The sequence below is a fragment of the Podarcis cretensis genome, assembly GCF_951804945.1.
Source record: "Podarcis cretensis genome assembly, chromosome: 12".
In the NCBI taxonomy this organism is placed as follows: Eukaryota; Metazoa; Chordata; class Lepidosauria; order Squamata; family Lacertidae; genus Podarcis; species Podarcis cretensis.
The window spans coordinates 38,730,848-38,753,268 of record NC_137181.1 but is presented as its reverse complement, the minus strand read 5'-3'; the positions used below and the strand labels follow the sequence as shown (position 1 = coordinate 38,753,268).

At 42.4% G+C, this 22,421-nt stretch overlaps 1 protein-coding gene across 3 annotated transcripts in view; it reads right to left on the bottom strand.

Moving 5' to 3' along the window:
* Positions 1–312: 312 nt before the first annotated feature.
* The window catches only part of WIPF3 (WAS/WASL interacting protein family member 3), a 44,115-nt gene continuing 22,006 nt past the window's right edge, over positions 313–22,421 (bottom strand). For 2 of the 3 annotated variants that reach the window (XM_079948027.1, XM_079948028.1), the window contains exons 3-8: positions 7,049–7,181; positions 5,554–5,685; positions 3,087–3,830; positions 2,497–2,640; positions 1,133–1,234; positions 313–611 (exon numbers count right to left, since the gene is read on the bottom strand). In XM_079948027.1, coding sequence (XP_079804153.1) covers positions 571–611; positions 1,133–1,234; positions 2,497–2,640; positions 3,087–3,830; positions 5,554–5,685; positions 7,049–7,181 — 1,296 coding nt within the window. In that variant the 3' untranslated portion in view covers positions 313–570. Of the gene's footprint in view, positions 612–1,132; positions 1,235–2,496; positions 2,641–3,086; positions 3,831–5,553; positions 5,686–7,048; positions 7,182–11,392; positions 11,532–22,421 lie in introns of those variants that run through there. The other variant, XM_079948029.1, reaches the window with a different exon arrangement.

The following is a 22,421-nucleotide window of genomic DNA, read 5'->3' as shown; positions in this document are numbered from 1 at the left end:
CACACACACACACACACACATATATATATATATATATATAAAAGATACAATGCACAGAATTCCTAAGAGGGGGTGGGTGGGAACTTGCATACATTTAAATATAGCAAACCTAGTTTGAAAGCATGATTTACGTGGTCGAATAAATTATATCCAGCAGATAGTACAGGCAGAAACTTCAACCACTGTCATCTATGCAAACTCGTTTGCATTTTGAACAGGGTGAACACTCATGCTAAAATAAAGTATGACCCACACAGGTGGGCTACTATTTCATGTTTTATATTTTTATATATATATATATATATATATATATATATATATATATATATATACTGAGTATTCCACAAAATTAAAAACAAATCTCAGCCCAGGTTTAAAGCAATTGAAACGGAATTATACAACAATAGTTTCCAACTGCATCCTAGTCCAGTCAGTCCCACCGTTTACCACGTATGAGCTTGGATGTAGTGTCAGTTTTGCCTGCATGTACTGTGCGGTCATCAAAACAGGGTCCTACGTTGCACAAAGCTCCGTTAATCCTTCCAGCGATGCTCCTGCTACCGAGATCTCTCATTTGACTTGTGTCCTTAATGGAGGGTTGTTGGTGCTATCTGAAAAAATAGAAAGGAAGCTAGCTAGAAAACCAAAATGACAAAAAGCTACAGCCGAACAACCAAGTCCGTAGATTTCAGGCATATTTCTGACATGCAAGGAGAAGCCACTTTAGCTTTCAGTGCCTTCAAATCCAACCAGGCAGGCGTCCGAGTCTCGCGGCTTGTTCTGGTAACAGAATCATGAGTTTCATAGGGACTCATTTAACAGTCAAGTTCAGAATGCTAAAGGAGATTCTGTAGTGAGGATTCAAGCCAGGTGACCCAAGCCAATGGCTTCCTAGCACATAGAAACAAGTCCTTTACCGCTAGCTGCAAAACTCTCACAGATTATTTTTATCTACATGATCTGACCAAGCAGACTTCTGTCTAGTGAGCATCTCCTCTATTTCTGACCAGGCCACTGTTTCTTGAAAATTTCTAAGGAGTCATAATCACGCAAACGTTTCTAGTCTTTAAGAGGAGTAGAATAATTTAACTATCCTGAACTGATCAGACTGTAACAGAACTTTCTCACTTACCTCTAGCTTCCTGGCTAGGATAAATTTTCTGGCATGGCTTAAACTCATCAGGAGGAGGGAATTCTTCCACGGAATGGAAAGTAAATTTAGATTCAAAGTCATCTGGAGAATTAAATGGAAAACACCCCTTTGAGTTACAACAATTCAACCAGTTCAAGGAACTGTAGAAAAATGATAAAGGAATGGTCTAAGACAGTTCTTGGAATAAAGCTGTTTGAGGCAACAAAGTTTACTGCACCAGTTCAAAAATCTCTGAACTACACCCAAAGTAGTTCCCATCATTGCCAACTGAACTGAGTGTGAATTAGGTTCATTTTGGGATAGAACTTTGAATGATTTCTAGTTAATCTTCAACTCCATTACCTTACACATACACACACACACACACACACACACACACACACACACGTCTTCAAACTCATTGGGCCATAAGCTTAAAGATCACAATCGTTGAGAAAGATAAAACCATTCACATCCCACTATGTGCATGTTTTGATGTTTCCTTAGTCTTCTCAAGTGTATTTTATACTTCAAGCAAAGTGCTTATAATATTCCGAATGCTGAAAAAAATATTAGCTGGGATTCCTGCATTGCAGAGGGTTCGACCAAATGACCCTAGGGGTTCCTTCCAGCCATACAATTCTATGATGATTTGGATGAACATGAATTCACGTGTGAACTGTATGTGAAAGGAACTAGTTTGTTTTGTAAAACAACCCCAGGAAATTGAATTAGTTCCTTCGGGAGCATGTTGAACCTGAAAATGGTTTGCATGTTTTGTTTGCATGCTTTTGGGGTGGAGGGTGTTCCATGTTACTTGTGGTGTTTGAAATTATTTTTTAATAAAACAAGAGCCAGAATGTTCATGCTCAGCCATTAAGTGATTTGGCAAACTTATCGCATGGCAGAATTTTTACAACATCAGTAAAGATACTTACAGTATAATAAAACTGTTTCACCTTACAAAGAGTTTGAGAGGGTGCATGTAAACAGCTTTCAGTTTTTAGATAGCTGCTAAACAATATTGATATTATTCTCCCTCTATTTCTAAAAAAGTTTCCACCCAGTTATTTCAGCAAATATCCATTTCTTACCTCAAAACAACAACATGAAGTTACATTTGTATCTAAAATCTACAGCAAAAGAAGCTCAATGCTACATACTTAAAATTTAATTTGCTTTTTCTGTAATATCATTGTTTAGGTTCTTCTCTTGCCATTCCTTAGTAAATTAGTAAACACCTTATTTGAACAAGCCTTCATGGGTGAATACCCCTCGTTTTGGGGGAAGACAAGTTCCTGCATGCTTTAAGCTTGCCATTTTTATCTTTGGGCAGGGCAGAGACGTAAGTTTATCAACGTTACCCATTATGTGGACTGTCCCATTCTTAATTGCTGAGCAGAGATCTGGGCTAGGCAGCCAGGGAGATACTTGAGCATATTGGCATTTGCTTGAGAGTTCAGTTGTCGGAGACCTTGCAGGAGGCGCTGGGGGTGGCATCAGCTTTCCTAAGAGAAAATACACATTAGAAAAAGGCTCAGAGAAGATAAGCAAACATTGCATCAGACATGCTTGTTTTTTACTACACTTACATCTTCTCCTCCTTCCAAGGAGCTCAGGCTAGCGTAAATAACCTGTACACCATCCCTGTTAAGTAGGCTACAGGCAAAAAGCAGGTCTAAATATTCAGAAAACCCCGATGTTGCAGCCCTATTGGCATGAGACCACTTTAAACATACAGGCTAGTTAGCATGCAACCTACGTAAAACAACAATAGTAACCCCTTTTTGCAATATTGTGGCAAAGACTACACCTCAATCCAACACCAGCCAGTGTAGGTAATGTTAGCGGATGCTGGAAGCTGCAGGCCACGGCCCTGGCCTACCCCTGCATTTTGGACTATGGTACGTTGAAATGGACCAGCGGTGATGCAGCTAAAGAGTGCCATTCCTACCTCCACCTCTGCCTTGTCTCCTCTTGTGTGTCACAGCCACTTGCTGCGTGCTTGGAGGGGCTGGGGGAAGAGGCAGCGACTGAATGCTGGGCTTCTGCATCTGGGCCTGCGCAAACGGCGACTTGGGGGGCAGCGGAGGCGGGGCTTCACCACTGCCGCTCGAGGCACTGTGAGAAGTTGGCGAAGGGGGCAGCGGCAAAGACGTCCTGTGTGAGGAAAAGGTGGACATAGAAGGCACTGGGAGTGGCGGAGGGGGCACGGAAGGGGAACTGAGCCTTAGGTCAAGCTGGGAGGCCGAAGGACTGGGGCACTCGCTGGTTTTGCCTGGGAGTGAAGTAGGCGGCCCTAAAGGCAAGGGAGGGGGAGGAGGAGGCATTGGCGGCGCCGGCATGTGTGAAGGGGATGCTGGGGTTTTGCGGGGAGAAGGCGCAGTGGTGCTTGGGGAGGGGAGGTTCTCAGGATTTTCAAGCAGAGGAGGGGGAAGAGAGGGAGGAGGGGGAAAGATAAGCGAAGGTTTGCTGGAGGAAGGCGATAGCGGCAGTGGCGGCGGAGGAGGAGGAGCAGGGATGTTGGGACGAGCCGGAATCGCTTGCTGGGCCTTGGATGCTTCTGATGGACTTGCTGGTTTGGGGCTGTCAGACGCAGTTTGAAGGTTGCCGCTGGCCTTCCCATTATTGTTCGGTGGGTCTGGACCCTTTGCAGGAGAAGATGTCTTTACAGTACTTGGCTGACCCGCCCGACCACCTGAGGAAACCAAATAAAAGTTTTAGGAAGTAGCAAATAAACCAAGGTTAAAAATGGCGCGGGCCACTCGCTTTGAGGGATGACCCCCCCCCCCAAAAAGATGAGAATTTGTCCTCTTCACAAATCTCGTTTCCCTTTGCCACAAATCCCCATTGCCTGCCTGCCATTCCAATCCTACAGATTAGCTGTCGGACGCTGCAGTATCAACAGTGACTCGGCCGTTTCCCAGGAGGCAGAGCAGAGGTGGCTGAAGCCCCAACACATTCTGCTCTGACGCGAACGACAGAAATTCACAGCCTCCTACTCAACAGGATGAGCAATCATTCCTGTACATCTCAAGTTATGCTGCACTGAGACGAGGCAGAAGCCCTGAGGCATTCATGGTACGGACAGATCTGGGTGTTTTTTGCCCTTTCCACCCAGCTTATTAAGCCTGCCATGTCCGATGCACATTTCCCCAAGAAACTGGTTGCTTTAATTAGATTTCTCTCGTCGGAATGAGAGCATATGTATATAGAGATAAACCTGGCCATGGTTCTCAGTGGCACTTGTCACGTCGCTTTTTAGACTGCTGCACTGTGTTGCTGGTGGGGCTGCCTTCTGAAGACTGGGAACTGCAGTGAGCGCAAGAGGCAGCACTGGGGTTGTTAACTGGGCATATGGAACATCTCAACACCAGAAAATGCTACACTTAATTGCTAGTCAATGAACTAGCACAAGTCAAAGGACCGGTTTTCACTCAATGCCTTGGGACCAGGGGAACCTGCCCTGCCTCAGAGGCCGTTTTGCTTGCCTTCTCCCTCCTCTCCCTCGTCTGACGTGCGATGGCTGATGACCAGAGACAGGGCATATTCTGTGGTGGCACTCCATCTTTGAAATGTCCTTCCAAGAGAGGTTCTCCTGGTGGCAACTTGGTGTTATTGTCAGCTCCAGCCCAAGGGCCTGAATATGAAAGGACAAGCTCAGAGGCAGAGCTTCTGCTTTCCATACAACCCTGACATCTCCAGGGAAGGCTGGAGAGAGTCTCCTGCCTGAAACCCTGTCAGTGAAGACAAGAGAAAGCTAGATGGCCAATGGTTCGACTTGATATGTCAAGTACCTCAGGTTCCCCAATTGCCTTGCACTTGCCCAACTTCTTTCGTTCTGTGTTTTGTTTCTGCTTTTTATGCCAGATTGCCCCCCACAACATAACAGAATAGAATAGAAGCCTAGAGTTGGAAGGGGCCCTGAGGATCATCTAAGTTCAACCCCTGCAATGTAGGAAATTGCAGCTGTCCCGTACGGGGATCGAACCTGCAACCTTGACGTTATCAGCACCATGCTCTAACCAACTGAGCTATCCAGTTTTACCATATGTTTTTTTTTTGTCGCATTTGTTTTTATGGGCCAATCCGAAAACTGCTCTTATGAGCCATGGCTGAAGAGTGGTTCATGGTGGCTTTTAAATATATATATATTTGATGGTTTTCCTATCCTGGGCCAAAATAAGATTGTTGCTAGGGAAACTGAGTGTAAAGGGAGAGTCAAAGAAGCTTGCCCTACAATGTTTTACTGAAACAGATTATATATATATATATATATATATATATATATATATATATAAAATTTATTGTTTATTGTCTCTTTCAAACATCTCATAAGAAAAAAACATCGTGTTCTGTTTACCCAGGCTCTAGTTGCTGGAAGAGGACAATGTAGTTAAATAGAAAAACGTATTTTTTACCTGTCAGATCCCTTTGGCCTACTGGTCTGAGAACAGGAAAACCCTCTGCAAAGAGGTTCCCCAATGCCTGAGGGATGTCACTTCTGGCGGATCCTGAGCTTCCTCCATCTCTGCTGGCCCTCCTCCTAGAGTCTGTGACAAAAGAATAAAATAAAAATTAAATCTGGGTTATTCTATCAAGCTTTCCGAGTTACTGGCCCTTTTTATTTTTACCCTCAGTGTCTTTTCCTGCAGCGTATAATGAATAAGAAAGAGACTTGATGCAACAGCCACATACACAATTCTCCACATCCTGAAACACAGCACCCTCTGGTGTGTGAATGAAGGCAGGGATCTTCTTGCTAATCTATCCATCTTGACAGTAAGATTCTGAGACCATACAGATCCAATATTTAATAAAGAGTGGAATATTTACAGAGAATAGCTAAAAGAACACTGTAATAATCCAAATTCTTTGGCAGGCCTGGATTGACTTCTGCATGAAAAAAGAGAACTTTACAAAATTAACATGACTGAACAACCTGTGAGAGGTAAAGTTAAGTGCATAGTCGTAATGTGAATTAGGAATCACAATTGGAGGATTGGAAGTCATGTTGGAATTTGTGACATGTGAATCCAATCTTTTTTTTGTAAGGAGTGTTGGATTGCATTTTGTTGATCATTGTGTATTGTATTTTGTACTTGTTTTGTTTTTAAAACCAATAAAGCATTAAAGAATAAAATAAAAATAAAGGCAGGGATCAAAGAACTTTATCACATGGCAGGATAAAACAACGTAGATTTTTTTACATTTAAAATTGGTGCTAACTGCTACTAACCCAGGGCTCAACTACACAGCTGCAAATAAAATGTTTTAAGTGTGTTTTAGGTGCAATATACAATGTGACAGTAGATGGCGATGGTGAGCCTTATGGAAAATTCAATAGATTTTTAAAAAACCTTTTTACAGAGGAATATGGTAACTATTCACAGTTCCACTTTCCTTGTGGCATGGGCCAATGAACAACTGACAAGTTTTCATAAATGCTGTTAAAAGAAAGACCAGGGACTGGGTAGGAATCTAATAAGGAAAAAGTAAAGGATGCATTTAGAACACCCCTCTCCAGCAACGTAATTAACTTTGCAAACTGGGGTTAGGGAGCCTTAAGAAAGAATCCACAACACGTTTCGACTCCTGGGCTGGTGAGAAGAAGAAAAAAGGCTGCCCACCCCCTTGCTATGTATACAAAGAAGTTGTACATTAATACAGACCAAAAGGCAGGAGGCTTATAATGGGAGGCTTGGTCCTTGCAGGGCGGGGTGTGGAACTGGACAGGCCAAACCTCAAGAAATGTGGCCAATATAAGCAGCTTTCAGCACATAAGTAGAAGTGGTGCTTTTCCAGGGTTTGGTAACCAAGCAAAACAATAACAAAAAGCCCACAGGGACTTTCAGCCTGGAAAAAAACAGCTCTGTGACCATTGCTTTGGAGAAGTTCTGGAAGCCGAAGACTCACTTTCAATCTGCGGTGCACTTCGGTCATTGGTCTGCGATACTTTCCTCAACCGAGTCCCTCTCTGGATCTCGTGTAGCAAAGCACTGCGGCTTTTCGAGTCCTCCCTCCTCTGCTTGGGCGGCTCAGAGTTTGCCTGTCAAGGAGAGCAGACAGTGAGGCTCGCTGAAGAACAAAGAAACACAAGGAGAAGAGGAGAGGCAGGGCAGGTTGATCTATTCAGGCAAATGGGGCCCAGAGGTGACTGATACCCATTGATAGGATTGATGGGAGGGAGGAACAACACAACAGTAGGCGGAGCCAGAACCTATGACAGGCGGATCCGCTCCGCTCCCTGACTTGTAAGAAAAGAGGCAGTTTGATGAAGGCTGGCTGGGAGCAAGCTGAAATTGGTGGGGCAGTGCTCCCCCTTCACCCTAATGGACCAGCCTCAACTGGTCCTTAACCAGCCCCCACCTGTCATTGGCTCTGTCTGTCATTGGTTCTGGCTCCACCTCCTGCTGGTTTCCCTGCCTTCTGCCCCTCTAGTCCCAATAAGCATCAGTCGCCACACAGTGGAGGTGAGCAAAACCACCTGGTCATCGATCGCCACCTGTTATGTTTATGCTAGCTATTCAGTACACAACACGGTGCCCTCTAGATGTTATTAGCCTCCTTCCTCCAACAGCTCCAGCCAAGCATGGCCACTGATCAGGTCCAATCCGAGTCCAGCAATCTTTGGAGAGCACCGTGTTGGCTACCTCTGTGATACACAACGAATGCCTGCTTTAGGAAACGACTCTTAGCAATATATTTGCCTCACAGGGGTTTGGACTAGATGACTTTCAGGATCCCTTCCAATGCTACAATTCTATGAATTATTTTTTGGCTCTGTTTCTTCAGACATTCCTCCCGCCCCCCGGACAATAATCACAATCCCACTGTGATACTGGTACAATCCCACCACTAGATCCTGTATTTACAGCTTACTGACACTCACTGAACATGTCAATCCGTTTCTCACTGTTGCAAAGACCGCGGAAACCAGATCGGTGCAACCGGAAGCAGGTGAAACTGAAAACAATGGGTTTTACTTTCACTTCACCTGCTTACGACCAGGGCAAAAGACAGGTGTGGCTTAGGACTGCTGAAGTCTAGGGACTGCCAAACATATCTTATGCAAGTTGAATGCTGTTTTCTTGCTTTTTTCTACTCATCCTTCCTCTAACGGGCATGGGGAATTCTCTTGATGAAGTCACACAATATAGGACCACTTTCGATCAGCTTGTGCGGTTTATTCCATTGACCATAAGCAAGCTGGGACAAAGGCAAGTCTGGAGGAAGTGAGTCAACATACTAAACTCTGCAACTCTTGAGCTATATACACAATGCGTGTCGAGACCCCGCGGCCACCCCCTCATTGGGAAATAACTTACACAAGGACACGGATATTAGGAGTATGTTATTGGGCAAATTTGGCCACAACTTTATTGAATTACAGAATGTGAGCAGTACTGGCTTAGGCATTGATTGGACTCAACTATATTTGACTCCTGCCCGCTGCGCAGGAAGTCCGGTAAGGGTAAACCACCGGTAGGGGGAGCCCTGCCGATGTGAACCAACTCAGGCTCCCCCTGGTGTTCCCATCGGGGTCGTGTCAAGGCCCTAGTCCCCAACCAGGCTTCGGACAGGATCAACACCCCCCCCCCCGGATTTCTTTAACGGAATACCCTTAAGCTTGGAGGGCAGGTGATGGCCACACCTCCCCTCCCCCCCACAAGATCAAACAATGCCTAACCACAACCCTAACAAAGTTGTGATGATTGCTACGAGGAAGGTGAAAACCAAATGGCCAGTGCCAATTTGCCAAGTGGAAAAATTCCTACCCGGCCCCTCAACGGCGACCAGCCGAGGTCCATAGCAAGGCCAGTGCCTAAAACTTGCAGAATAGGGAGGGAGGGTGATTGAGGAAGCGAACCACAGAGGAAGTCCTCCAGCTCCTCGGTGTAAACAGTTCTGACCACACGCCCCTGGCCAGTGGATTGGCTGGCCAGGCTCTGACATGGCCAGGATCCCCCCCAGGCAACGGGGGACAAAGTCCCCCACCCCCAGTGGGGAGTGGGTGGGTTGGTCCACCGCAACTCCTCCCCACTAGGAAGTGGAGCGGATTCAGTGGCTTAAAGTACAGCAAGTTGGTTTCCAGTCCTGCTGCTTCTCAAGTTGCATCTGTGTGCTGTTGTCCCCTCCAGAGAGGAGGCTGGGATCTCCCCCCCCCCCCCAAGCGCATTTCCTATTTGGTTTCCCTGGCCTGGGAAGCCTCCTCCAGCTCCTATTCATGAAGCTGTCATCTGTGCACATGCTGTCATCGGCGCATGCGCAATAGCTGTCTCCAATGTACACACCTAAGCTTAACCGCAAAGTGAGTGTGGCTTAAGTTTTCAGGAGTCAGAGTAAATGGAAATCTGTACACAACTTTAGTCATGTGACAGGGAGGTTTGCCTCCAACCACAGCTGTGATCTCGTTCTGCAGAAAAGGCAGCTCCACTACCTGAAATAACCCCCAAGATCCATTTGACGGCTAAGCTTAATACCCTTTTATTCTTCCCACAGCCAGTCTTTATTATAGCATTCCTGACATTGTCAAATAAGCTTATCTAGAAATGCCTACTCCCTTCTCTGGCAGAGTTAGACTGACCTGGACATTCATTCACAGTCGATAAAAGGGGCAAACGTAAGGAACAACACATTATCTCCATGGCAATACTCTGCTAGGACACAAAAGTGAAACACTTTTCCAGAGTGAAAGGAGCTGATAAAGGACACAGATCTGTAAACAGCATCTCCTTCAAAAAATAAAATAAAATTGTGCTGCTGTGTCTTTCCTGTGAGATTTCAACAGGGTTTTTTGTTGTTGTTGTTGCCACTGTAGAAACAGAATGCTGAACCTTCGGTTTGATCCAGCAGATCCTTATCTGAATGTATGATATGTTATTGCTTTTTTATTCTGTTGGGAGCTGCCCAGAGTGGCTGAGGAAACCCAGCCAGATGGGCGGGAAATAAATATTAATATTATTATTATTATTTGAGGGTAGGACATCCAGGTGTGACATCCAGACAAGACTAAGCTGCAGCAGTGGCCAACCAGATGCCAATGAGATTTCCCCCACACCAAAAATAATTTTATACACCTTTATCATCATATCCCTGCTTTACTCTCCTAAAGCACTGGATGTTGTCACCTGTCCTCATAGCAGTCACTGATCCTCTAGGCTGCCCTTTTCTGAATATTTTTTTCAGCTCCATAATATCCTTGTTGAGGTGTAGTATGGGTGTGTGGTGTGGTACATGGTGATGACAAACGGAATAAAGTCAAGAGAGAACTTCTAAAATACAGTGGTACCTTGGTTCTCAAACTTAATCCGTTCTGGAAGCCCGTTCCAAAACCAAAGCATTCCAAAACCAAGCTGCGCTTTCCCATAGAAAGTAATGCAAAATGGATTAATCCTGACTTTAAAAAACCCATAAAACAGCAATTTAACATGAATTTTACTATCCAATGAGACCATTGATCCATAAAAGGAAAGCAATAAACAATAAACTGTAGTCACACAATCAGTCAGTAGCTGAACTTGGTTCTACACAGTCACAAAAACAAAACAAAAATCGGAAGTGTAACACTCAAAATGGAGCACGTTCAGCTTCCGAAAAAAGTTCGCAAACCGGAACACTTACTTCCGTGTTTGCAGTGTTTGGGTTCCAAGTTGTTTGAGTACCAAGGCACCACTGTACAGAGAATAAACAATTGCAGCAGCAGCAGCGGTGCACTAGCAATCGCTCACATTAGAATGTGCTTGATGCCATTAAGTAAACACCCGAAATGCTCAAAGGACAGGCTATTATTTGTCTGAAAGAGATACCCAATATAACACAAGTAGCACAAACCTACCTCCTAATGATAAGGTAGGAACTGCCAGTCTATATATTAGCATTTTAAACAGCAGGTTCCTCATTTCCCTTTTCTTCTAAAAGTGCATAAGCTCCTCTAGTTGGCACACTTGGGTACTGTCCTGTTAGAAACATTCCTGGGGGGATGATGTAAAATCCCTTTAATAGCTTGTATTCTTTAAGGCTACATTTGTTGCAAAAAATAAATAAATGCATGGATGAATATATTGCTTTATAAATTAGCTTCCATAACTCAGTCCTCAAGCGCCTTTAGAAATTTCACAGAGAGACAATGTTATTTACCATCGCTACCAAAAACCTGAATGAGTCATATACGGTAATTAGCAAATGCTACAGCACACGCAACAGTGGAATTTACCACCAATTTCACCTATCTCCTCTGGAAGAATAAGCAATACGTACTGTGAAAAACTGAAGAAACATCACTGGAACAAAATAACTCCTTGCTTCTTGTTTTCCAGTGCTGTTACAAATAATTTATCACAGCAACTCCCACAAACCGTTTTGCCGTAGCTCTGCTGCTTGGGTGAGATAGCAGGACCTCGTAGGTTTAAATTTAGAACTAACAGCTGTGGTTTTGTTCCTGGGTTCATATATCTACAGTTTGTGTCATCTCTGCATGCTAAATACTAGCTATTCCCCCTCCCTTTCCAAAATAAGTAGATAATTTCGGGGGGGAGGCTGGACAGAGTAGTAAACTCTGCTCATTCACAGTACTTATATTCAAGAATGCATTGTGTATTTTGGTGGATTAGAGGAGGAATTGGTCACTTTGGGGCATTCAATCTTCCTTCCCTGATACTTCAGATGCCAGTAAACCCTTGACCATTGTGGAAATGGCTAGGAATGCCCAGGAACTTGCAACATTTTGGTTGGCCTAATAGTGGTATTGCCCTAATAAGGATTTTGACTTGCCCAACGCAACTATCTTTACTTTTAGTAGGAATAGCAAAGCAATACAGTCGTACCTTGCAAGTCAAACGGAATCCGTTCCAGAAGTCCATTCGACTTCCAAAACCAAAGCACAGCTTCTGATTGGCTGCAGGAAGCTCCTGCAGCCAATCGGAAGCTGTGGAAGCCCCATCAGATGTTCAGCTTCCAAAAATAGCTCACAAACCAGAACACTCACTTCTGGGTTTGCGTTGTTGTTGATCCAAAACGTTCGAGAACTAAGCTGTTTGAAAACCAAGGTACGACTGTATATTGCCCTGTGTTTAGGGTGGAATAGGCTGTTTGCCAAGACCCTTCTAAGACCTAATCCAGTGTTAAAATCTAAAGGACGACTCAAATTCCTGGAAAAGCTAGGCTAGCTCATACCCTCCAACATTTCTCCAATGAAAATAAGGATGTCCTATTCAATAATAAAAATTAAAAAAAAAATGCAGGGACGCGGGTGGCACTGTGGGTAAAACCTCAGCGCCTAGGACCTGCCGATCGCATGGTTGGTGGTTCGAACCCCCGTGGCGGGGTGAGCTCCCGTCGTTCGGTCCCAGCTCCTGCCCACCTAGCAGTTCGAAAGCACAATTAAGTGCAAGTAGATAAATAGGTACCGCTTTCTAGCGGGAAGGTAAACGGCGTTCTGTGTGCTGCTCTGGTGCCGGTTCGCCGGAGCAGCTTCGCCACACTGGCCACATGACCCGGAAGTGTCTGCGGACAGCACTGGCTCCCGGCCTCTAGAGTAAGATGAGTGCACAACCCTAGAGTCTGTCAAGACTGGTCCGTACAGGCAGGGGTACCTTTACCTTTTATTCAATAATAATAATAATAATAATAATAATAATATTTATATCCCTCCCTCTGACTAGGTTGTCCCAGCCACTCAGGACAGCTTCCAACATATATAAAAACATAGTAAAACGTTAAACATTAAAAAAAAACCACCTTCCCAATATAGGGCTGCCTTCGGATGTCTTCTAAAGGCTGTATGGTTAATTATCTCCTTGGCTTGGAGGTTGTATAACCATACCCTCCAATGCTTCTCCAATGGAAATAGAGGGAAAGTGGGACATTCCAGGATCAAATCAGAATGGCTTCTATAAATCCGAGACTGTCCCTGGAAAAATAGGACACTTGGAGAGTCTGCTAGCTTCCTGGTGTGGTCATGGGTGATTAAGGTAACAAAGGAAATGGATTTGTGCCGGATAGAAAATGGGTGGGCCCCTTTCCACTGACTGCTACTTAGAAAAACAAAGGTCAGAGTGGAGAGTTGGAGTTATGTGTGCTAGAAGCTGGAAGTGAGACAGCAGGCTGGGAAGGCATGGGGTCAGAGCCATGCTTGATTTCTGCTGGAATCTAAGGCTGTGGCTACGGGAGAAACAAGACCCTCTTGGGGTCCGAATGCTGCAAACCCCTCCATTGTAGGCTCAGTTTGCATATATGTGCAAATAAACCATATACCATGAAAGACACCACAGTCGTCTCTGTACCTCATTCCAAAGAAAATTCAAACCCTGGGAAAGCTCCTGGAATCTCATACCACTTGGAGATTGGGGTGCAATGCCACAATACATTGGATTGTACCCAATCATACTCAAAGTAAGCCCACTTAAATTAATGAACATGACCAATTCATGTCCATTATTTTCAGTAGTTCGACTCTGATGATGAACAATCTTGGGTACACACACATCCCCGTTTGCTTTTTTTAAAAAAATAAAATAGATTAGCCCTTTGAAACTCTGGCAATGAATGGAAAATTGATTTTCTTCCAAGGCTGCAGAATTTGTAAGCAGAGAGACAGCGAGAAAGGTGTCAGTCTTGTTCAGCCTTTTATGTTATTATTAGAAAAGCAAAGAGCACACCATTAGAAAGAAAAACATTTGGGCCTTTTGCCAAGGCTCTGAAGACGACAAAAACTGGAAGACAGTGTGTTTTACTGAATCCCTCAAATTGCTCCAGTAGATCAGGATAGAATTAATTCCTATGACCCAGGCTTATTAAATTAGAACGTGTTCACTTGGCTATACATTTACCTTGTCACACTAGGAGAATTTCTACTCTTTCGCATACAAGAAATGTCAGGTTAGATAAGAAGTGTTGCATCTCCCTCTTTCCTTTCCTTTTTAAAACAAGATGGAATGAGTCATATATTTAATAGGCTGACTGTTCAGCAGAGAGGGTTATTCTATTTTTTACCACACAGTATCTTTGCTCCCAAAAATGTGTGTTTGTGTGTGTGTGTGTGTGTGACTTTTTTTAAAAAAATAGAAGGTTCAAGTGGGAAGCTATGAAAAACTTACATAAATTTTTGGGCAGAGGGGGAGTAAGGCCACTGTTGGATTGCTGGGGGAATGCATTGCTTATGTTTGCATTCATTTGCGTTGCTAACATGCTAATTGGCTTAGTTTGATGTTATCTGTGGGGCTCCCAGAAAAGGGAGCTATCTGTAAGAACTGGGTATTGGCCACCTATGTCCTCTTCTGGGCAGGTGAAGTGATGGGAAGTCCTAGACAAAATGACACATGATGCTTTGTGCATAGAGAACATCTGTACATCCAGACGTGTGGCTGCAGACAAGCCATCTCCTTGCTGCAGTGTCCATCTGCTTCTGCAAAGGCTAGGAGAACTGGTGGGATGCTTTGCCGCAAGTCTACGCCTTCTTGAATAAAGCACTAGAACAGGCCATTCTCATGTTGTTGGCACCCTCCTTTGGTATCCCTGCACCCAACCATCCCTACAAGCGCTCCTGCGGGCCAGTGGGTCAGAACAGCCACCCAACACATTCTAACTCCATTTGAGTGTTCATGCTCTTGTATTCATCAATGGGTATGAGAAGGAAACAAAAAACCCCCCCCTGGTTTTCAAGCAAAGAGTGCGACTGCTAAGACTGAGCAATATCTGGTTTTCAACATTGCAATATACCAATACCAGCTAAACATCACAACCTATCATTTTTATTTTTTTTTATAAATTTTTTTATTACATTTTCAATTTACAAAAAAAAAAAAAAAACAAACAAAAAAGAGGAAAAGGAAAAACAGTCCAACTTTCAAAATGCATTTTTACGTTGCTAACTGGACTTCCCCACATCTCCCTCACCCTGCATTCTTTACAATAAACATATCAGCAAATTATTACCTTGTTTCGTATCTTATTTATATCTTTCAAAATATTTTACTTCTAAATTTAAAGTACTTTTTGTCAATTATTTATACCTTAAAGTAATACATAAATTAACTTTAAATTTCAACTTTTTCTTACTTATAACTTAATCTTCTATTTTCCCAATCTAGTTGCAGGAGCTAGAGTTTCCAAATCGTGCAGATTCTTAACATTCATACAACTTATAATGTTTTTGTAAATAGTCCTTAAATTTTTTCCAGTCCTCTTCCATTGTTTCTTCTCCCAAATCTCGGATTCTGCCCGTCATTTCGGCCAGTTCCATATAGTCCATCAACTGCGTCTGCCACTCTTCCAGCGTGGGAAGGTCTTGTATCTTCCAATATTTTGCAATGAGTATTCTTGCTGCTGTGGTTGCATACATAAAAAGAGTTCTATCCTTCTTTAACACCTTTTGGTCCACAATGCCCAGGAGGAAGGCCTCTGGTTTCTTAGGAAAGGTGTACCTAAACACCTTTTTTAACTCATTATAGATCATTTCCCAGAAGGCCTTCACTTTTGGACAAGTCCACCAAAGGTGAAAGAATGTCCCTTCAGCCTCCTTACATTTCCAACATTTATTATCAGACCGATGATATATTTTTGCAAGTTTGACTGGGGTCATGTACCACCTATATATCATTTTCATAATATTTTCCTTCAAGGCATTACATGCCGTGAATTTCATTCCAGTGGTCCATAACCTTTCCCAGTCTTCTAACATAATGTTGTACCCAATATCCTGAGCCCATTTTATCATGGCTGATTTGACTATCTCATCCTGGGTGTTCCATTTAAGCAGCAAGTTATACATTCTCGAAAGTACCTTGGTCTTAGGTTCTAACAATTCTGTCTCTAATTTCGATTTTTCCACCTGGAATCCTATTTTTTTGTCCGACTTAAAAACCTCTTGAATTTGAGCATAATGAAACCAGTCTTGCACCCTATTCTTTAATTTTTCAAAGCTCTGCAGCCTCCAATTGTCTCCAATTTTTTCTATTATTTCCCAGTATTTCGGCCATCCGGCCTCCATATTGGGTTTTTTTCGAACCTTGGCCTCCGCTGGTGATAACCACCTCGGGGTCTTACCTTCTAATAAGTCTTTGTATTTTGTCCAGACCATAAATATGGCTTTCCTGACAATATGGTTTTTAAACATTTTATGAACCTTTACCTTGTCGTACCACAAGTATGCATGCCATCCAAAAGCGTTATTGTACCCTTCCAGATCTAGGACATCAGTGTTCTCAAGGAGTAACCAATCTTTCATCCAGCAGAAAGCCGCAGCTTCATAATATAACCTTAAATCTGGCAGGGCAAACCCCCCTCTCTCTTTTGCATCCGTTAATATTTTAAATTTTATTCGGGGCTTTTTGCCCTGCCAGACAAACCTAGAAATATCTTTCTGCCACTTCCCAAAACACTCCACTCTGTCCACGATCTGTAGGGTCTGAAACAAAAATAACATCTTCGGCAATACATTCATCTTTATAGCTGCAATTCGACCCAACAAGGAGAGTTTCAATCTTGACCAGATCTCTAAATCTTTCTTAATTTCTGACCAGCATTTTTCATAATTATCTTTAAATAGATTCAAATTTTTAGCAGACAGGTTTACCCCTAGGTATTTTACCTTTTTAACAACATTTAATTCTGTCTCTTTCTGAAACCCATCTATTTCCAAAGGTGTCAATTTTTTCTCCAAAACCTTGGTTTTTTGCTTATTCAATTTAAACCCCGCTACCCGACCAAATTCATAAATTAATTCTAACACTCTCTTCGTACTAGATTCTGGCTCCTGTAGTGTTAAAACCAAATCATCTGCAAAAGCTTTCAATTTAAATTGTTTCACTCCGACCTGTATTCCTTGTACCAACCGGTCTTCCCTAATCATGTTCAAAAGCACCTCCAGAACAGAAATAAATAATAGAGGGGATAGGGGGCAACCTTGTCGTGTTCCTTTTTCAATTTTAAACTCTTCTGTCACCACATTGTTTACTATCAATTTAGCTTTCTGCTCTGAATAAATTGCCTCTATTCCATTTTCAAACCCCCGTCCCACTCCCATCCCTTCCAAATTTTTCTTCATAAACCTCCAAGAAATGTTATCAAAGGCCTTCTCCGCATCAACAAAAATTAACACTGATTTTGTATTGATGTTGGTTTGCAAAAGTTCCAAAATGTCAATATTATTCCTAGTGTTGTCAGACAAATGTCTTCCTGGGAGAAAGCCTGCCTGATCCTTGTGAATTACTTCGTTTAATACTTTTTTAAATCTACTTGCCAAAATGTCTGCAAAGATTTTGTAATCCACATTTAGGAGTGAGATGGGACGGTAGTTCTTAAGTTGAGTCTTTTCAGTTTCCACTTTAGGAATCAATGTGATGAAAGCTTCTTTCCACGATTCCGGCGCCTTCTTCCCCTCCAAAATCTGATTGCATACCTCCATTAATGGTTGTGTCAAAAAGTCTTTCAATATCTTATAATACTTGGAGGTAAGTCCATCTGGACCTGGAGATTTGCCTAATTGCATATTCTGAATGGCACCCTCTATTTCTTGTTGTGTTATTTTATGATTCAGGATTGTTCTCTTTTCCTGAGCGAGTTTTGGTAATCCATTTGTTTTCAAAAATTGTTCTATCTCAGTCTCTTCTTGTGGCCCTTGAGTGTAAAGCTTTTTGAAATATCTCTGGAAGCACTTCCTAATTTCTTCGGGTTTCTGGATATCTTTCCCTTCAATCTCTAAGTTAGTAACTGTATTCAATTTTTGTCTCTTTTTCAACTGCCATGCTAATAATTTCCCACACTTGTTAGCTGATTCAAATGATCTTTGTTTCTTAGGATCAATAAGGTCTTTAAGAACCATATTGTCAGGAAAGCAGTATTTAATGTCTGGACAAAGTACAAAGACTTATTGGAAAACAAAACTCCGAGGTGGCTTTCACCTCTGGAAGCTAAGGCCCGAAAAAGACCCAATATGGAGGCCAAATGGCCAAAATATTGGGAAATATTAGAAAAAGATGGAGACAATTGGAAATTGCAGAGTTTGGAGAAAATGAAGGATAAAGTGCGAGACTGGTTACATTACGCTCAGATTAAAGAAGTCTTTAAAAACGATAAAAAGGTAGGGTTCCAGGTGGAGAAATCGAAGTTGGAAACAATTGTTAGAACCAAAGACTAAGGTATTATCAAGAATGTATAACTTGCTGTTAAAATGGAATACACAAGACGAAATGGTTAAATCAGTTATGATAAAGTGGGCTCAGGACATTGGGTATAATATTATGTTTGAGGACTGGGAAAGGTTGTGGACCACTGGGCTGAACTTCACTGCATGTAATGCTCTGAAGGAAAATGTAATGAAAATGATATATAGATGGTACATGACCCCAGTTAAACTTGCCAAAATATACCATTTGTCTGATAATAAATGTTGGAAATGTAAAGAACATGAAGGAACATTCTTCCACCTCTGGTGGACCTGCCCTAAAGTGAAGGCCTTCTGGGAAATGATATATAATGAGTTGAAAAAGGTATTTAAGTATACCTTCACTAAGAAACCAGAGGCCTTCCTTCTGGGTATTGTCGGCCAGAAGGTGTTAAAGGAGGACCGAACATTTTTTATGTATGCAACAACGGCAGCAAGGATACTCATCGCTAAGAGCTGGAAAACTCAAGATCTACCCACACTGGAAGAGTGGCAGAAGCAGCTGATGGACTATATGCAACTGGCCGAGATGACTGGTAGAATCCGAGACCTGGGACAGGAGAGGGTTGAGGAAGACTGGAGGAAATTCAAGATTTACTTACAAAAATATTGTAATTTGGTTGAATGTTAAGAAGGATGCTAGATCATAAATAATTGCCCACCACTGAATTAGATCTGAATTTGACGTTAAGTGAGATTAAGGAAAAAATAAACTTTTTGGAGAATTGCTAGGTTTTTATTTAAATGAGCGGAGATAAGATTGCAAACAAGAGGGTAACTTGCTTGGAAATTTTTTTTTGTAACGATGTAAGTGCGAGCGGGAGACGTGAGGGAGTCCAAAGAAGTGACGAAATTATGTTATGATATAAGTAATGTTGTTTATTGTTCATGCATTTGTATTCAAAAAACTTTAATAAATATGTATAAAAAAAAACAAAAAACAAATGATCTTTGTTTCATTTGTTTAATTTTCCACTCGACTTCTTGGTTTATCAATTTCGCATACTGTGCTTGGTAAAATTTAATTTCTCTCAAGATCTCCTTCGATTTTGGTTTGGATCTCAACTTTTTCTCTCCATCTCTTATCTTCTCTAAAATCTTATCTTTTTTCCCATTCCAAAATCTTTTCTTTATCGTGTTCTGTTGTATCAGAAACCCTCTCATAACTGCTTTGCTTGCGTCCCAGATTGTTCTCCTTTCCACCGTGGTATTCAGATTTATTTCAAAATAATCTTTCAAAGTTTTTTGGGCCTTCTTCACAATTTCCTGATCTCTTAATAGGGTGTCATTCATTTTCCATCTAAAGGAGCCGATTGGAGTAAGTCTTAGTTCCATTTTCATAGCGTTATGGTCGGAGCAGGTTTTTGGGCAGATTTCCACTTTTCTGATCATAGGTGCCAGCCTTCTAGACATCCATATTTGGTCTATTCTTGTCCATGACAAATGAGCCTCAGAAAAGAAAGTTCCTTCTCTACCTAAGGGGTTCTTTGTCCTCCATGTATCGATCAAGTCCATATTGTCAGTTAGTTCAAAAAAAGTTTTGGGTAGTCTACCATCTTTTGTTAAATTTTGGTCTTGCGACTTATCCATATTTGTGGAGACCACTCCGTTCATATCTCCCATCATAATGATGTTGGTATAGTCCAGATAGTCCAGAATTGTCTCATGCAGTTTCCTATAAAATTCTGATTTCCCCTCGTTCGGTGCATAAATTCCTAATAACAAAAATTTTTCTCCTTGGGCCTGTATTTCAATAGCCAAAATTCTTCCTTGCTCATCTTTAAATAAAAGTTTTGGTGACAGGCTCTCCTTTGCATAAATCACCACTCCTCTTTTCTTGACTTTATCCGATGAAATAAATTCTTGGCCTAGTCTTTTATTAATTAACACTTTTCTATGGAGCCTAGTCACATGTGTTTCCTGCAAACAAATAATGTCCAATTGTTCTTTTTTCAATATATGAAAGATTCTTCTTCTTTTCTCTGGGGAATTTCCACCATTTATATTCCAACTAAGAAGCTGCAGAGACATCCTGGATCAGTCTATTGGTCCTGTAGTGGCGTCCCTTTCTTTGGGTCCTCTGGTCCCGAGGGTGTAGGTACCAGTGTAGGTGCAGGTGGTGGTGGTGGCCAGGCTCCTATTGTTCCTTTCTGTAGATCCTCTTCGTGGTCGTTTAAAAACTTTTGTTGGTCTTCTGCTGTTTTGATTTTAACTTTCTTTCCTTTGAAGTTAAAAGATATCCCTTGAGGGAACTCCCACCTATAAGGAATTGAATTACCTCTCAATAATTTTGCAAGTTCTGTATACGTAGCTCTGAGATCCAAAAGCTGTTTCGGTATGTCTCTGTAAATTTCTGCTCTGCTGCCCTGAATGTCAAGCGATTTTCCAAAGTGAAGGCCTAATATTTTATCTCTCTCTTGCTTAGATCTTAAAATGATCAAACAGTCTCTGGGTCTGTCCTTCCTCGTCACTCTTCCCAATCTGAAAGCAGTTACAATTTTAAAATCCTTGTCCTCTTCAATACCCCAGAACTTTGAAAACTCTAATGTCAAATAACCAATCAAATCTTCCTGTTCAAGTTCTGGAATAGCTCTAAGTCTAAGATTACTTTCCCGGTTTCTCAGTTCAGTCATCGACAAGTAAGCCTGCTGCTCACTAATCTGTTTATGCAACGGCTTCACCTCCACCTTTATTGCCTCGGCCTTCAAGTTGGCTTCCTCTGCTTTTTGCTTGGCTTCCTCAGCCAGTTTGCGATTCTCTGCCGTTACTTCCTGAAGATTCCCAATTGCTTGTGTATGTTGGGCCACCTGGTCAGTCAATTTATTTATAGAGGATGTGGCTTGATCAATTTTAGTCAAATGTTCATCCGCCTTTTTGTTTAAAATTGCCAGTTGTTCCAAGATCTGATTTAAAACTTTTTCAGATCCTCCTGAAGCCATATCCCCTGTAGATGTCTGCTCAACTGCCCCTTTTTGTATTTCTAAAACAGCTGGGACAGATGATCTGCGTGGTTGAGAAGTCAAGGTTGTTTGTACCAATTGTTTTGCCTTTATTTTAGCCAATCTTGTTTTCCCTGTGTCACTCATTCCAATCCCATCTGTATGTCAAGGTCAGACTGTGTATATTCCCATGAGAAAGGCAGTTCCAAAATATAAACAACAAAGCAGCAAAGGATCAAAACAAAGTGTAGTTCCCAGACAATTATAAATCCAAAGTCCTCTAGGGGGAGTACAATATAGTTCAACCGAAAGAAAGAGGTTTTCCCTTCTTTGAGGTCCCAGCAGTCCGAAAAATCTAAAGATCTAAAGAGCCTTTTAGTTTCCTTTTAGCATGGAGCTTTTCCCAAATTAATACAAAGTCTCAGAAAAGGTGCAAGAAACAGTTTCCCTATTTCTTCTATGATGTAACGTTTACATGCAACACTTTCAACGTTAGATACAGTTTCAGCAGTTTGACAGTTCTTCTTTACCCTGGCAGTCCGCAGATTTGGTTTCCTCAGTTATTTATAAATCCCAAGGGAAGAGGGGGAATCCAATCAAAAGACCAACATAAATACTCCGAAATTGTCTCTTTTAATTTCCCTGCCAAAAGTTCAATTATCAGCACAATGGTCCAATCTTTTTTAAAGTTCTTTCTAAACGCTTCCCGCTTGTCAAAACTTTACTTTGATCTCTTTAGCACGGTCGGGAGACGGACTTCCTGGTTACGTTTCCCGTTTTCAGCCGAATTAAGGTACTTTAGTCCCGATAATTTTCAAGTCCCCTTACTCACGGGTTGTAGTTGCAAATCTGATGTTCCAAGAAGAAAGGTCGGCGCTCATCAGCAGCAGCCGCGCGGCTTTGCTTCCCGCAGAAAGAGCGATGAACTCACAGCGCCGCTCCCCCTTTCATGTTCCGGAGCCCCTTACAGGGTTCCTTTCCCATTTCTGGGGGGGCTTCTGGCGCCCGCCGAGTCCCACGGCCACGAGCTCACTCTGCCCGTGGTTTTTCTTAATGGGTCACCGCTATGCCGCAGCGGACGACCCTTTCCTGCGGAGCCCCTCTTCAGAGCGCGAAGAGGACTGCCATTGCTGTTTCGCGCCGCCTCCGGAAGCTAAACATCACAACCTATCACAATATATCACAA